Here is a 17,311-nt window from a genome sequence, read left to right on the forward strand (position 1 = left end):
ATACAAAATAATATTTTATAAATGAGTTAATAAATGACACTGCGAACACGAGTTGTAGAGTCATTGAAAGCGAGTCCATAGGTCGTGGAATTAGTTCAGTGTTGAAATGAGTGACTTGTCCACACTGGCTCAGGAGCCTGATGGTTGAAGGGGAAGAAATGTTGCTGAACCTGGGACCTTCTGCACTGCCCACAGCTCCACCAATCTTCATGTCATCCACAAACTTGCTAACTCACAATCTTTAGCCAGTGTGTGGTTCTACAGAAGCTGGGATGCAAGGATGGTGAGGAACGGTTAGCTAGCTGATGACCGTGTTATATTTCATATAGAAACAAAACCACGCTGTTATACAGCTGCTTCTCCAAAACAACACACACCCTCACTCCAACTAAATCCAATTATGTCGTCAAGGTTACCCAGCTTTAGGCTTTCAAAATTAATGCCCATGGAAAAAAAATTCACCTGTTAGTCCAGCGGTTCAAGTAGGGATCAAGATCTGATTATCAATGACCAACAAAAAATAGTGTAATCATTTTTGTCCACCATTGAGCACACCTACATGGAGTGCAGTTACAGGAAAGCAACATCCATCATCAGGGACCCCCACCACCCAGGCCGAGCTCTCTTCTCACTGCTACCATCAGGGACCCCCACCACCCAGGCCGAGCTCTCTTCTCACTGCTGTAATCAGGACCCCCACCACCCAGGCCGAGCTCTCTTCTCACTGCTGCCATCAGGGACCCCACCACCCAGGCCGAGCTCTCTTCTCACTGCTGCCATCAGGACCCCCACCACCCAGGCTGAGCTCTCTTCTCACTGCTGCCATCAGGGACCCCACCACCCAGGCAGAGCTCACTTCTCATTGCTGTAATCAGGGACCCCACCACCCAGGCCGAGCTCTCTTCTCACTGCTGCCATCAGGGACCCCACCACCCAGGCAGAGCTCTCTTCTCACTGCTGTAATCAGGGACCCCACCACCCAGGCCGAGCTCTCTTCTCACTGCTGTCATCAGGGACCCCCACCACCCAGGCCGAGCTCTCTTCTCACTGCTGTAATCAGGGACCCCCACCACCCAGGTCATGCTCTCTTCTCACTGCTGCCATCAGGGACCCCACCACCCAGGCAGAGCCATCTTCTCACTGCTGTCATCAGGGACCCCCACCACCCAGGCCGAGCTCTCTTCCCACTGTTGTCATCAGGGACCCCACCACCCAGGACAAGCTCTCTTCTCACTGCTGTCATCAGGGACCCCACCACCCAGGCCGAGCTCTCTTCTCACTGCTGTCATCAGAGACCCCACCACCCAGGCCGAGCTCTCTTCCCACTGCTGTAATCAGGGACCCCACCACCCAGGCCGAGCTCTCTTCTCACTGCTGTCATCAGGGACCCCACCACCCAGGCCGAGCTCTCTTCTCACTGCTGTAATCAGGGACCCCACCACCCAGGCCGAGCTCTCTTCTCACTGCTGTAATCAGGGACCCCCACCACCCAGGCCGAGCTCTCTTCTCACTGCTGTCATCAGGAAGGAGGTTGGGAAGCCTCACGACTCACACCACCAGGCTCAGGAACAGTTATTATCCTACAGGCTCTTGAACCAAAGGAGTTAACTCCTTCAGTTTCACTCACCTCATCACTGACTGTTTCCACAACCTATGCACTCACTTTCATGGACTCTTCAACTGATGTTCTTAATAATTATTGTTTATTTATTTATTTATTATTATTCTTTTGTTCTTGTAGCTTGTTGGGATTTTTTGGCTATTGTCCATCCTGTTGTTGGATGCATTGACTCCATTGTGAGTCTTGCATTCACTGTGAATGACCACGAGGAAGTGAATCGCGGTCGCTCAGCACTCAGGATGAGGCAGTACGTCTGGATTAGGGATTGGGAGAAGCCGGAGTTTTAGCAGATGGTTGCCTTTCTGACTTGATGCCTGTGAAGAGAGGAGTGCCACTGGGATTGGTTCTGGGGCTGTTGTTTGCCACCCTTATCAATAACCTAGATAATACTATCAGCACATTTGTGAATGACACCAAGGTTTGGGGTGTAGTGGATTGGAGCAGGATCTGGACCAGCTGGAAGAATAGCCCGAGAAAGTGTGAGGTGTTGCACTTCAGTAGGACAAACAAGAGGTCTTACACAGTGAGTGGTAGGGCACTGACGAGTCCTACCACTGAACAAAGGAATCTGGGAATACAGGTCCATAATTCATTGAATCACAGGTAGATAGGGTTGTAAAGAAAGCTTTTGGTGCAGTGGCTTCCATAAATCAAAGTATTGAGTGCAGGAGATGGGATGTTATGTTGAAGTTGTATAAAACATTGGTGAGGCCTAATTTAGAATACTGTGTGTGAATATATGTATATATATCTTATATACACTTTGATAATAAATTTACTTTGTATTTTGAATTGTCCCTGTAGATAAAAAGGACTCTGTCCAGTCTGGGTTGGGACTATTGATGGCACACCGCACAATGGACTGTGGTGGGAGGAGAACTCTTGTCAAAGCAACTCGGTGATACAGCATGGAAACTCGGCAGGGCGAATCGACTGATTCTGCTCCTGTGTTTTATGACCTTCTTACAAACCTGATGCACTTGATTTACAAAGGCCTGGACATTGTACCTTTTTGGCCAGTTTCCATGACCTGATCAATTCACCAACGATATAACACTCGTTTGTCCACGATGTGCCATATTATGTGACACGGGCAATCATGATCTTTTCGTGATGCTTTCTCTACCACAGTGGTTTGCCGTTTATTCTTCTTTACAAGACAGGTGACCCCAGCCAACGTCAATACTCTTCAGAGACTGTCTGCCTGGTATCAGTGATTGTGTAACCAGGACTTGTGATTTGCATCAGCTGCTCATTCGACCATCCACCACCTGCTCCCATGGCTTCACGTGACCTTGATCGGGGGGGCTCAGCAGGTGCTACACCTGGCCCAAGGGTGACCTGCAGGCCAGTGGAGGGAAGAAGCACCGTACACCTCCTTTTGTAGAGATGAATCTCCACCCCACCACCCAGTATATGTAATACTATGTCCAGAGACTGAAAATTGCTCTGCTCAATTCAGTTCATGACACTCAGGGACTTGGGCTATATTATAGTTGTGTGTGTGAATGTACGTGCGATATGTCTTGTATGCTGTGTATGACTGCCGGTACTACTTGGCCCTACGGGAACACTGCTTCATTTGGTTATACTTGTGGGTATTCATATATGTTTGAATGAGAATTAAACTTGAACTTCAAACCAGGACCATAAATACAAAGAACTGAACGGATCAGATACTGACTGGAAAACTTCAAAGGCTCAGAAAGCACACCGACATCTCTGCTTCCTCAGCAGGCTGAAGGAATTCAGCCTGTCCCCATCATCCCTTATCATAGAAAACATTCTCCAAGAGGACCACAACCTTGTTGTAAGGTTTGGAGGCTTGCGTGCCTCAATGGCTCGGAGAGCGATGCCAGCTGGAGTCAGGGCCCTGTGCAATGATTCCTGGTAGGGTCATCCATTCCAAAAAGGTCATAAAGGGTCGAGGCCAGGCCACTGATCCTCTGGGATAGGGGGGTTCAGCTCAGGGTTAACAACCCTGACTGGTCAGAAGATGATTGCTACAGAAACAGCAACGTAGAATCCTTCTTTTCAGAGGTGGAGGACTGTCATTGCTGTCGTAAACACCAGCAGTGTAACGGGCAGTCACTAGAGAAGACATCCTACCTGAATGCATGGCAGCTGGCTACGATCTTGGTAAGCAATTGAGGCTGCAGGAGGCCACGGAGAGTGTGGACACAGCTGAGCACCTCACAGAAACCAGCCTCCCTTCCATGGACTCTCTACACTCTCACCGCCTCAGTAAAGCAGCCGGCATGATCAAACCCCAGACATTCTCGTTCTCAGAATCAGAATCAAGTTTAATATAACTGGCACAGCTCTTGAAACTTATTTTACAGTAGCAGTACATTGCAATACGTAATTATTTTTTAAAAACTGTATTACAATTATATATAAGATAATTAAATTAAATAAGTAATGCAAAAAGGGCACAAAAATAGTGAGGTAGTTTTCACGGGTTCATTGTCCATTCAGAAATCTGATGGCGGAGGGAAAGAAGCTGTTTGTAAATTCATTGAGTGTGTGTCTTCACACTCCTGTACCGCTTCCTTGATGGTAGCAATGGGAAGCAGTGGGCAGAAGATACAAAAGCCTGAAAACAGCTTGTTAACAGTTTCTACCCCACTGTTGTAAGTTATTAAATACAGTACATTCCGGTCAATTGGGCCATTGGTTAATTGGGGCAGCCCCTTATTTGGGACTCTGGAAGATCAAAAAGAAATCAAGAAAGTAGCCGGGAGATTCCATTTGTTTATTTGGGACACATGGGGTAGGAGACGGTCAGTCAGTCCATTTGGGCCATTAGATGCCGATTCAAAAAGCAGTGCCTTTTGCTAATTTTGTGTTCTTATTTTGACTATAATATTTTTTCTGAGACTCTTGCCAAGACGCCATGAAAAGATTTGACTCTAGCTGGAAAAAATTACACTACTGGACCAAATTAAAAGCCATCTGCCTAACACCATCCACCATCAGCTGGCGGACATAACCGGAGTGCCAAAACCTACAACTGTCTTGATGGAAATGTAGGTAAAACATTACTTTGAAGAAAGCACGCAACAAGATTGTTCTGATGCTTTAAGTGCAGAAACATGGAAACTTGCTTCAACAGTTTTGTGCGGATGACATCTACAATGCCAATGAAACTGGCCTTTTTTTCCCCAATCGTGCCACACCGACAGTTCCCTTTGATACAAATACGCAGCGCTATCGGGTTCAAAGAAAGCAATGGGTCACATAACTCTGTTGTGTTGTTCAAATATGTCAGGAACCGATAAAAGCAAATCATTAAACCTCGATGCTTTAAGGTGCTAAGAGTGGATAGTTTACCAATCAAATACAATGCCAACATACACTCAATGAACTCCTCCATCATTAACCATTATGAACTAATACACAGTTTGGTAGTGCTGGATTAACATCCAGCACTGGTCATGTTATAATATGTTCTGCATTAAATACATGATTTGTTACCAGTTACAGCTACAGGTGGTAATGGGGGACAACAGAATAACGGACAATGAGTGTTTTGCATCAGTCTTCACTGTGGAAAATAATTGCTGTGTGGTGGAAGTTCCAGGGGTCAGGGGCATGATGTGAGTGAAGTTACCGTAACTGGAGAGAAGGTTTGTGGGAAACTGAAAGGTCTGAAGGTAGATAAGTCACCTGGACCAGATGGTGTAACCCCAGAGTTCTGAAAGTGGTGGCTGAAGAGATCGTGGGGGCATTAGAATCAGAATCAGGTTTACTGACACATGACGTGAAATTTGTTAACTTAGCAGCAACAGCTCAATGCAATACATAATCTAGCAGAGAGAGAAAAGTAATAATAATAAATAAAATAAAACATAATAATAAATAAACAAATCAATTATGCATATTGAATAGATTTTAAAAACTGTGCAAAAACAGAAACTCTGCATATTAAAAAAAAGTGACATAGTGTCTAAAGCTTCAATGTCCATTGAGGAATCGGATGGCAGAAGGGAAGAAGCTGTTCCTGAATCGCTGAGTGTGTGCCTTCAGGCTTCTGTACCTCCTACCTGATGGTAACAGTGAGAAAAGGGCATGCCCTGGGTGCTGGAGGTCCTTAATAAAGGACGCTGCCTTTCTGAGACACCGCTCCCTAAATATGTCCTGGGTACTTTGTAGGCTAGTGCCCAAGATGGAGCTGATTAGATTTACAACCCTCTGCAGCTTCTTTTGGTCCTGTGCAGTAGCCCCTCCATACCAGACAGTGATGCAGCCTGTCAGAATGCTCTCCACAGTACAATATAAGTTTTTGAGTGTATTTGTTGACATGCCAAATCTCTTCAAACTCCTAATAAAGTATAGTTGCTGTCTTGCCTTCTTTATGACTAACTACATTGATATGTTGGGACCAGGTTAGATCCTCAGAGATCTTGACACCCAGGAACTTGAAACTGCTCACTCTCTCCACTTCTGATCCCTCTATGAAGATTGGTATGTGCTCCTTCATTTTACCCTTCCTGAAGTCCACAATCAGCTCTTTCGTCTTACTGACGTTGAATGCCAGGTTGTTGCTGCGACACCACTCCACTAGTTGGCATATCCTACTCTTGTTCGCCCTCTCATCGCCATCTGAGATTCTACCAACAATGGTTATATCATCAAAAAATTTATAGATGGTATTTGAGCTATGCCTAGCCACACAGTCATGTGTATATGGAGAGTAGAGCAGTGGGCTAAGCACATACCCCTGAGGTGTGCCCGTGTTGATCGTCAGCAAAGAGGATTATCACCAATCCACACAGATTGTGGTTTTCCGGTGAGGAAGTCGAGGATCCAATTGCAGAGGGAGGTACAGAGGCCCAGGTTCTGTAACTTCTCAATCAGGATTGTGGGAATGATGGTATTAAATACTGAGCTATAGTCGATGAACAGCATCTGACGTAGGTGTTTGTGTTGTCCAGGTGGTCTAAAGCCGTGTGGAGAGCCATTGAAATTGCATCTGCCGTTGACCTATTGTGGCGATAGGCAAATTGCAATGGGTCCAGGTCCTTGCTGAGGCAGGAATTCAGTCTAGTCATAACCAACCTCTCAAAGCATTTCATCACTGTTGATGTGAGTGCTACTGGGCAATAGTCACTAGGGCAGCCCACATTATTATCCTCAGGCACAGGTATAATTGTTGCCTTTTTGAAGCAAGTGGGAACTTCTCTTGGTGGTGAGAGGTTGAAAATGTCCTTGAGGACTCCCGCTAGTTGGTTGGCACAGGTTTTCAGAGCGTTACCAGGTACTCCATCAGGACCTTCTGCCTTGCGAGGGTTCACTCTCTTTAAAGACAGTCTAACATCGGCCTCTGAGACAGAGATCACAGGGTCATCAGGTGCAGCAGGGATCTTCACAGCTGTAGTAATGTCCTCTGTTTCAAAACGGGCATAGAAGGCATTGAGTTCATCTGGTAGTGAAGCATCGCTGCCTGCCATTCACGCTAGGGGGTTTTGCTTTGTAGGAAGTAATGTCTTGCAGACCCTGCCAGAGTTGCAGTGCATCTGATATCACCTCCAACCTCTTTGCCTCTTGTCTCTTTGCCCTTGAAATAGCCCTCTGAAAATCATACCTGGTTATCTGGTACAGACCAGGGTTGCTGGACTTGAATTCCACAGATCTAGCCTTCAGCAGACGATGTACCTCCTGGTTTCCCTTCTGTCGTCATCGATGATGCCCTCACCCGCATCTCCTCCATTTCCCACACTTCGGCTTTTGGTTTGGGAATGTACAGTGAAGGCTGATTTATACCTGTGCGCCGCATCTACGCCGTAGGCATCGCGTACCCTACGCAGTAGGGTGACGTGCACCTCTCCAGAAAAGTTGCTCACACATCGCAGTGACGTAGACCGGAACAACTGTGATTGGTCCATTTGGTAGCATCGCATTTCCAGTTGCTTCTTCTCTACCATGTCTGTAGGCTGTGCATACGCTGATACGAAATAGATGAACCAAATCGTCAAATCTATCTGCAGACATGCGAAAACGTTTGAAATGCATTTCCTCGTCCATGTCTCTCACGAAGAAACTCAACACAGTGGCATAGAAATCCCACCGCCAACTAGCATTTTGGCGCACACCAATGCATGCTCGCTACAGTGTAGAGCGACGCAGAAGTGAAAATCAGGGCTACGGCGTAGCCCGTACGCACAAGTATAAATCAGCCTCAAGTCTTTGTGGGCACACACTCATCCACCAGGTTTTAATGAAGTTGGTAATAACTGCAGCATACTCATCCAGATTAGTAATGATCTTTCAAGAATGGGGCAAATGGCCTAATTTGCTCCTGTATCTTCTGATCTAAACAGTCGTTTACCTTTTTTTAAACACCTTTTTAACTATTTCCATGAGACTTTAGAAAATTAGGGCAGCTGCTTAAATTGGCTCAAAATGCACTGGTCATAATTAACCAGAATCTACTGTAGTTCCTTAGAACTAAAAGTTGGACTATTGACCTTGCCATCTACTTCATTATGGTCTTGCAACTTACATCTGACTTGCGCTGCACTCTCTGTGTGACTGTTACACTTTACTCTGTATTCTGTTATTGTTTTCCCTTGTTCTACCCCAGTCCGCTGTGTAATGATCTGATCTGTATGAAGAGTGTGCAAGACAAACTTTTCACTGTATCTCTGTACATGTGACAATAATAAAACAATTTCCTCTCACCTGGACTCACTTTTTATCTGCCAGTTAGAGCTTCTCTGCCTCCTCCTACTTTTCCCATGGTCCACTCTCCTCTCCTATCAGATTCCTTCCTCTCCAGCCCTTGACTTTTTCCACCCATCATCTTCCAGCTAGCCTCCTTCTCCACCCCTCACCTTTTTATCTGGCATCTGCTCATTCCTTGCATCCAGATGAAGGGTCTCTGTCTGAAACATCGACTCCCAGACCTGCTGAGTTCCTCTAGTATCGTGAGTGCATTGCTAACATTTCAAGTATTAATATCTAATTCACAAATATTATTCATTGCTCCAGGCACAGAAACACATAAGAAAATGTGGTCCATCCAGGTTAACAAGTTGAACGTTTTATCAGGTCAAAAGGGAAAGGCTTAAAGTGTTGCCAAAGTAAGCAATCAGCCTGAGGGTTGGGAAATTTTCCGAATTCTGGAACGTCAAACCAAGAAATTGACCATGTACCTACCCAGACGTCTTTCTGACCATAGATCATAGGTCACAGGAGCAAAATTAGGCCATTCAGCCCACTGAGTCTGCTCCACTGTTCCATCATGGCTAATACATTTCCCTTTCAGCCCCATACCCCTGCCTTCTCCCCATAACCTTTCACATTCTGACCAATCAAGAACCTATCAACCTCTGCCTTAAATGGACTCAGTAACGTGGTCTTCACAGCTGCCTGTGGCAATGAGTTCCACAGATTCACCATCCTCTGTGGGAGGGAAACCATCTTCACCTCTGTTCTAAATGGATGCCCCTCTCTTCCAGGGTGCCCAACCTAGGATCTCTGGAGCCCTAGCTTAATGGCATTGGTCGACGGCATAAAAAAGGTTGGGAATCTATTTTAAGGCTGGCCCACTGGCATCAGACTCTCCAGTCTAACATTTGATAGGTTTCAATGAGATCCCCCACACATTCTTCTAAATTCCATTGAGTAAAGGCCCAGAGCCATCGAACGTTCCTCATAGCCCTTCACTCCCAGAATCATTTCTGTGAACCTCCTCTGAACCTTTCCCAATGTCAGCACGTTCTTTCTTGGATAAGGGGCTCAAACTGCTGACAGTACTCCCAGTGAGGCTTCACCAGAGCTTTATCAAGCCTCAACAATACATCCTTGCTTTTAAATTCTAGTCCTCTTGAAATGAATGCTAACATTGCATTTGCCTTCCTCACCACAGACTCAACCTGCAAATTATAACCTTTAGAAAATCCTACACAAGGACCCCCAAGTCCCTTTGCACCTCAGATTTTTGAATTTTCTTCCTGTGATTATAACCCATGCCTTTATTTTTTCAGAACTGCCCGCCCCTCCGCCTATCTTTGTATTGTCCACAAAGCCATCAATTCCATCATCTAACTCATTAGCATATAATGTAAAAAGAATCGGTCTCAACCCAGGCCTCTGTGGAACACCACTAGCCACTGGCAGCCAGCCAGAAAAGGCTCCCTTTATTCCCACTCTTTGATTCCTGCCAATCAGCCACTGCTTTATCCAAGTTAGTATCTTACCTGTAATACCACAGGCTCTTAACTTGTTAATCAGTCTCATGTTTGGCACCTTGTCAAAGGCCTTCTGAAAATCCAAGTACACAAAATCCACCAATTATCCTTTGTCTATCCTGCTGTTATTTCCTCAAGGAGCTCCAACAGATTTGTCAGGCAAGGTTTTCCCTCAAGGAAACCATGCTGACTGTGGCCTATTTTACCATGTGACTCCAAGCACCCTGAAACCACACCCTTTACAACCTATCCAACATCTTCCAGCCACCAAGGTCAGGCTAACTGGCCGATAAATGCTTTCCTTCTGCCTTCCCCCCTTCTTGAAGAGTGGAGTGACATTGGCAATTTTCCAGTCCTCTGGCACCATGCCAGAATTAGTCATTTTTGAGAGATCATTAATTAATGCCTCCACAATCTCTTCAGCTACCTCCTAAACTTTCAAATTTTACATACAGGTTAGGGTTGGTGAGTTGGACATGGGCATGCTATGTTGGTGCTGGAAGCATTGTGACACTTGTGGGCTGCCCCCATCCTCAGACTGTACTGGTCATTAACACAAACAACGCATTTCACTGCACATTTCAATGTACGTGTGACAAATAAAACTAATCTCTTGTAAACACAATTAATTAGTTGGCAAATGAGCCAGAACAGGAGGGCCAGTGTAACGTAGCAGTTAGCACGATGTTTTTACATGCCAGAGTTTACGTCATCTGTGAGAGTTTTCTACGTCCTCCCCTCAGAATGCGTGGGTTTCCTCCAGGTGCTCCAGTTTCCTCCCACAGTCTAGTAGGTTAATTGGTCACTGTAAATTGTCCTGTGATTTGGCTGTGGTTAAATAGGTGGGTCGCTGGTCAGCGCTTGGGCCTGTTCCATGCGGTATTGCGATATCAGATAAAAGGTGGTTTATACACAAAGCTGACAATAGCCTGAGCTGTGTGAATAAAAGACTGCAGGGAGACTTCACTGTTAAATTGACCCTGAGATTGGAGAGGAGACAAGTTCATGCAGCACATTAACAGAGCACAGGATGATGAGTCTGGAGCAAGTCACTGGGACAAATACTGGATGCAGGGACGACTTCAACATTTAAAAGAAATTTGGATTGGTCTGTGGATGGGAGGGGTATGGAGGACTATCGTCTAGATGGGACTAGCAGATTAACAGTTCAGCACAGACTAGATGGGCAGAAGGGCCTCTGAGATGAAGCGTTCTACAACCATGACTCTAATGAAGAGCCTGAAGACACACGCTCAACGATTCAGGAACAGCTCCTTCCCCTCTGCCATCAGTGAGGAGGTACAGGAGCCTGAAGACACACACTCAACGATTCAGGAACAGCTCCTTCCCCTCTGCCATCAGGGAGGAGGTACAGGAGCCTGAAGACACACACTCAACGATTCAGGAACAGCTCCTTCCCCTCTGCCATCAGGGAGGATGTACAGGAGCCTGAAGACACACGCTCAACGATTCAGGAACAGCTCCTTCCCCTCTGCCATCAGGGAGGAGGTACAGGAGCCTGAAGACACACACTCAGTGATTCAGGAACAGCTTCTTCCCCTCTGCCATCAGGGAGGAGGTACAGGAGCCTGAAGACACACACTCAATGATTCAGGAACAGCTTCTTCCCCTCTGCCATCAGGGAGGAGGTACAGGAGCCTGAAGACACACACTCAACGATTCAGGAACAGCTTCTTCCCCTCCACCATCAAATTTCTGAATGGACAATGAACCCGTGAAATCTACCTCAGTAATTTTTTTTGTTTGTTTTTTTTTCTCTATTTATTTAATACATATATATTCTTATTGTAATTTTCAGTTTTTTAATTATGTATTGCAATGCACTGCTGATGCAAAGGAACAATTCCACAACAAATGCCGGTGATATTAAACCTGTTTCTGATTTATTAGATTTCTGAAATATGTAATGTTCTCTTTTTGCATTACATATTTATTTTTTGTGGTGGCGAGGTGGAGACACATCTCTACCAAAGGAGGTGTAAGGTGCTCCTTCCCTCCGCTAGCCTGCAGTCACCCTTGGGCAAGGTGTAGCACCTGCTTAGCCCCCGATCAGGGTCACGTGAATCCATGGGGGCAGGTGGTGGATGGTCGTATGAGCAGCTGGTGTACATCACAAGTCCTGGTTATGCGAGCACTGACGCCAGGCAGACAATCTCTGAAGAGAATCGATAATGGCTGGGGTCACCCATCTTGTAAAGACACTGTCCGGAAGGGAGCAATGGCAGACCACTTCCTTGCCAAGAACAATCTTGGTCATAAACCATGATCACCCACATCATATGACACGGCAGATATCCATGATAAATTTTTTAAAAACATAATTCTTATTGTAACCTACTGTAATTTTTTTTAAGTCTTGCAGCGTATTTCTGTCATGAAACCACAAATTTCATGACATATACCAGTGATAATAAACCTGATTCTGATTCTCTGAAGCATTTCGACATCACCAGCTAAACTTTCAGCTCGGTTTGAAGTGGAAGTGAAGGCAGGAGTTGATGGAACCAAAGCCATATTTGGGCTGAACATCAACACAAGTCAACACTCCCTGCCTGGGGGAGTTCAATCTTTGCTCAATGCCCACAACTTTCGACCATAAAAGGATGAATAACTCATCTAGATTCAGAGCCAAAGCTGAGGGAGAGAACGTGGCCAGCTCACTTTTGTACAAACAGTTACTCGACCAAGTTCCATTCCCACATGAGAATCAGGCTTGAAACCACTGGCATGTGCTGAAAAATGTGTTGTTTTGCAGCAGCAAAATATTACAACACAAAAAATAGTCTAAAAGAACTATAAATTACAACAAGAAATTTTAAGTTAACTAAGTAGAGGGCACGGCCCAGTCCGTCATGGGTAAAGCCCTCCCCTCCATTGAGCACATCTACACAGAGGGCTGTTGCAGGAAAGGAGCATCCATCATCAGGGACCCCCACCACCCAGGCCGAGCTCTCTTCTCACTGCTGTCATCAGGGACCCCCACCACCCAGGCCATGCTCTCTTCTCACTGCTGTCATCAGGGACCCCCACCACCCAGGCCGAGCTCCCTTCTCACTGCTGTCATCAGGGACCCGCACCACCCAGGCCGAGCTCTCTTCTCACTGCTGAGATCAGGACCCCACCACCAGGCCGAGCTCCCTTCTCACTGCTGTCATCAGGGACCACACCACCCAGGCCGAGCTCTCTCCTCGCTGCTGTCATCAGGATCCCCACCACCCAGGCCGAGCTCTCTTCTCACTGCTGAGATCAGGACCCCACCACCAGGCCGAGCTCTCTTCTCACTGCTGTCATCAGGGACCACACCACCCAGGCCGAGCTCTCTCCTCGCTGCTGTCATCAGGATCCCCACCACCCAGGCCGAGCTCTCTTCTCACTGCTGTCATCAGGGACCCCACCACCGAGGCCGAGCTCCCTTCTCACTGCTGTAATCAGAGACCCCCACCACCCAGGCCGAGCTCTCTTCTCACTGCTGTAATCAGGGACACCCACCACCCAGGCCGAGCTCTCTTCTCACTGCTGTAATCAGGGACACCCACCACCCAGGCCGAGCTCTCTTCTCACTGCTGTCATCAGGGACCCCACCACCCAGGCCGAGCTCTCTTCTCACTGCTGTCATCAGGGACACCCAACACCCAGGCCGAGCTCTCTTCTCACTGCTGTAATCAGGGACCCCCACCACCCAGGCCGAGCTCTCTTCTCACTGCTGTAATCAGAGACCCCCACCACCCAGGCCGAGCTCTCTTCTCACTGCTGAGATCAGGACCCCACCACCCAGGCCGAGCTCTCTTCTCACTGCTGTAATCAGGGACCCCCACCACCCAGGTTGAGCTCTCTTCTCACTGCTGTCATCAGGGACCCCACCACCCAGGCCATGCTCTCTTCTCACTGCTGTCATCAGGGACCCCCACCACCCAGGCCGAGCTCTCTTCTCACTGCTGTAATCAGAGACCCCCACCACCCAGGCCATGCTCTCTTCTCACTGCTGTCATCAGGGACCCCACCACCCAGGCCATGCTCTCTTCTCACTGCTGTCATCAGGGACCCCCACCACCCAGGCCATGCTCTCTTCTCACTGCTGTCATCAGGGACCCCCACCACCCAGGCCGAGCTCTCTTCTCACTGCTGTCATCAGGGACCCCACCACCCAGGCCGAGCTCTCTTCCCACTGCTGTAATCAGGGACCCCCACCACCCAGGCCGAGCTCTCTTCTCAGTGCTGTCATCAGGGACCCCCACCACCCAGGCCGAGCTCTCTTCTCACTGCTGTCATCAGGGACCCCACCACCCAGGCTGAGCTCTCTTCCCACTGCTGTCATCAGGGACCCCCACCACCCAGGCCGAGCTCTCTTCTCACTGCTGTCATCAGGGACCCCCACCACCCAGGCCATGCTCTCTTCTCACTGCTGTCATCAGGGACCCCCACCACCCAGGCCGAGCTCCCTTCTCACTGCTGTCATCAGGGACCCCCACCACCCAGGCCGAGCTCTCTTCTCACTGCTGAGATCAGGACCCCACCACCAGGCCGAGCTCTCTTCTCACTGCTGTCATCAGGGACCCCCACCACCCAGGTCATGCTCCCTTCTCACTGCTGTAATCAGAGACCCCCACCACCCAGGCCATGCTCTCTTCTCACTGCTGTCATCAGGGACCCCCACCACCCAGGCCGAGCTCTCTTCTCACTGCTGTAATCAGGGACACCCACCACCCAGGCCGAGCTCTCTTCTCACTGCTGTAATCAGGGACACCCACCACCCAGGCCGAGCTCTCTTCTCACTGCTGTCATCAGGGACCCCACCACCCAGGCCGAGCTCTCTTCTCACTGCTGTCATCAGGGACACCCAACACCCAGGCCGAGCTCTCTTCTCACTGCTGTAATCAGGGACACCCACCACCCAGGCCGAGCTCTCTTCTCACTGCTGTAATCAGGGACACCCACCACCCAGGCCGAGCTCTCTTCTCACTGCTGTCATCAGGGACCCCACCACCCAGGCCGAGCTCTCTTCTCACTGCTGTCATCAGGGACACCCAACACCCAGGCCGAGCTCTCTTCTCACTGCTGTAATCAGGGACCCCCACCACCCAGGCCGAGCTCTCTTCTCACTGCTGTCATCAGGGACACCCAACACCCAGGCCGAGCTCTCTTCTCACTGCTGTAATCAGAGACCCCCACCACCCAGGCCGAGCTCTCTTCTCACTGCTGAGATCAGGACCCCACCACCCAGGCCGAGCTCTCTTCTCACTGCTGTAATCAGGGACCCCCACCACCCAGGTTGAGCTCTCTTCTCACTGCTGTCATCAGGGACCCCACCACCCAGGCCGAGCTCTCTTCTCACTGCTGTCATCAGGGACCCCCACCACACAGGTCATGCTCTCTTCTCACTGCTGTCATCAGGGACCCCACCACCCAGGCAGAGCTCTCTTCTCACTGCTGTAATCAGGGACCCCCACCACCCAGGCCGAGCTCTCTTCTCACTGCTGTAATCAGAGACCCCCACCACCCAGGCCGAGCTCTCTTCTCACTGCTGAGATCAGGACCCCACCACCCAGGCCGAGCTCTCTTCTCACTGCTGTAATCAGGGACCCCCACCACCCAGGTTGAGCTCTCTTCTCACTGCTGTCATCAGGGAACCCACCACCCAGGCCGAGCTCTCTCCTCGCTGCTGTCATCAGGATCCCCACCACCCAGGCCGAGCTCTCTTCTCACTGCTGTCATCAGGGACCCCACCACCCAGGCTGAGCTCTCTTCTCACTGCTGAGATCAGGACCCCACCACCCAGGCCGAGCTCTCTTCTCACTGCTGAGATCAGGACCCCACCACCCAGGCCGAGCTCTCTTCTCACTGCTGTAATCAGGGACCCCCACCACCCAGGCCGAGCTCTCTTCTCACTGCTGTAATCAGGGATCCCCACCACCCAGGCCGAGCTCTCTTCTCACTGCTGTCATCAGGGACCCCCACCACCCAGGCCGAGCTCTCTTCTCAATGCTGTAATCAGAGACCCCCACCACCCAGGCTGAGCTCTCTTCTCACTGCTGTAATCAGAGACCCCCACCACCCAGGCTGAGCTCTCTTCTCACTGCTGTCATCAGGGACCCCCACCACCCAGGCTGAGCTCTCTTCTCACTGCTGTAATCAGAGACCCCCACCACCCAGGCTGAGCTCTCTTCTCACTGCTGTAATCAGAGACCCCCACCACCCAGGCTGAGCTCTCTTCTCACTGCTGTCATCAGGGACCCCCACCACCCAGGCCGAGCTCTCTTCTCACTGCTGTCATCAGGGACCCCCACCACACAGGTCATGCTCTCTTCTCACTGCTGTCATCAGGGATCCCACCACCCAGGCAGAGCTCTCTTCTCACTGCTGTAATCAGGACCCCCAGCACCCAGGCCAAGCTCTCTTCTCACTGCTGTAATCAGGGACCCCACCACCCAGGCCGAGTTCTCTTCTCACTGCTGTCATCAGGGACCCCCACCACTCAGGCCGAGCTCTCTTCTCACTGCTGTCATCAGGACCCCCACCACCCAGGCCGAGCTCTCTTCTCACTGCTGAGATCAGGGACCCCCACCACCCAGGCCATGCTCTCTTCTCACTGCTGTCATCAGGGACCCCACCACCCAGGCCATGCTCTCTTCTCACTGCTGTCATCAGGGACCCCCACCACCCAGGCCGAGCTCTCTTCTCACTGCTGTCATCAGGGACCCCCACCACCCAGGCCATGCTCTCTTCTCACTGCTGTCATCAGGGACCCCACCACCCAGGCCATGCTCTCTTCTCACTGCTGTCATCAGGGACCCCCACCACCCAGGCCATGCTCTCTTCTCACTGCTGTCATCAGGGACCCCCACCACCCAGGCCGAGCTCTCTTCTCACTGCTGTCATCAGGGACCCCACCACCCAGGCCGAGCTCTCTTCCCACTGCTGTAATCAGGGACCCCCACCACCCAGGCCGAGCTCTCTTCTCAGTGCTGTCATCAGGGACCCCCACCACCCAGGCCGAGCTCTCTTCTCACTGCTGTCATCAGGGACCCCACCACCCAGGCCGAGCTCTCTTCCCACTGCTGTCATCAGGGACCCCCACCACCCAGGCCGAGCTCTCTTCTCACTGCTGAGATCAAGGACCCCCACCACCCAGGCCATGCTCTCTTCTCACTGCTGTCATCAGGGACCCCCACCACCCAGGCCGAGCTCTCTTCTCACTGCTGAGATCAGGGACCCCCACCACCCAGGCCATGCTCTCTTCTCACTGCTATCATCAGGAAGGAGGTACAGGAGCCTCAGGACTCACACCACCAGGCTCAGAAAGTTTTTACCGCTCGACCATCAGGCTCTTGAACCAGAGGAGTTAACTTCACTCACCCCGCATTGAACAGTTCCCACAACCTATGGACTCACTTTCAAGGACTCTCCATCTCACGTTCTCTATACTTACAGCTTATGATTATTATTATTATTTCTTTTTGCTTTTGCACAAATTGTT

At 49.5% G+C, this 17,311-nt stretch overlaps 2 protein-coding genes across 2 annotated transcripts in view; one reads left to right on the forward strand and one right to left on the reverse strand.

Moving 5' to 3' along the window:
- Window positions 1–17,311, reverse strand: part of LOC132397427 (alpha-parvin) — a 107,227-nt gene that overhangs the window by 80,630 nt on the left and 9,286 nt on the right. The gene's annotated exons all lie outside the window — the stretch shown is intronic.
- LOC132397430 (uncharacterized) lies at window positions 11,297–15,972 on the forward strand. Its single transcript, XM_059976215.1, has 2 exons — window positions 11,297–13,659; window positions 13,753–15,972. The coding sequence occupies exon 2, from the start codon at window positions 13,803–13,805 to the stop codon at window positions 14,709–14,711; it is 909 nt and encodes a 302-aa protein (XP_059832198.1). The 5' UTR covers window positions 11,297–13,659; window positions 13,753–13,802; the 3' UTR covers window positions 14,712–15,972.

Source organism: Hypanus sabinus, chromosome 7, assembly GCF_030144855.1.
Source record: "Hypanus sabinus isolate sHypSab1 chromosome 7, sHypSab1.hap1, whole genome shotgun sequence".
In the NCBI taxonomy this organism is placed as follows: Eukaryota; Metazoa; Chordata; class Chondrichthyes; order Myliobatiformes; family Dasyatidae; genus Hypanus; species Hypanus sabinus.

Bases quoted from the DNA above. Each gene is read 5' to 3' on its own strand.
- LOC132397430 (XM_059976215.1), top strand. From the start codon at position 13,803: ATGCTCTCTTCTCACTGCTGTCATCAGGGACCCCACCACCCAGGCCAT.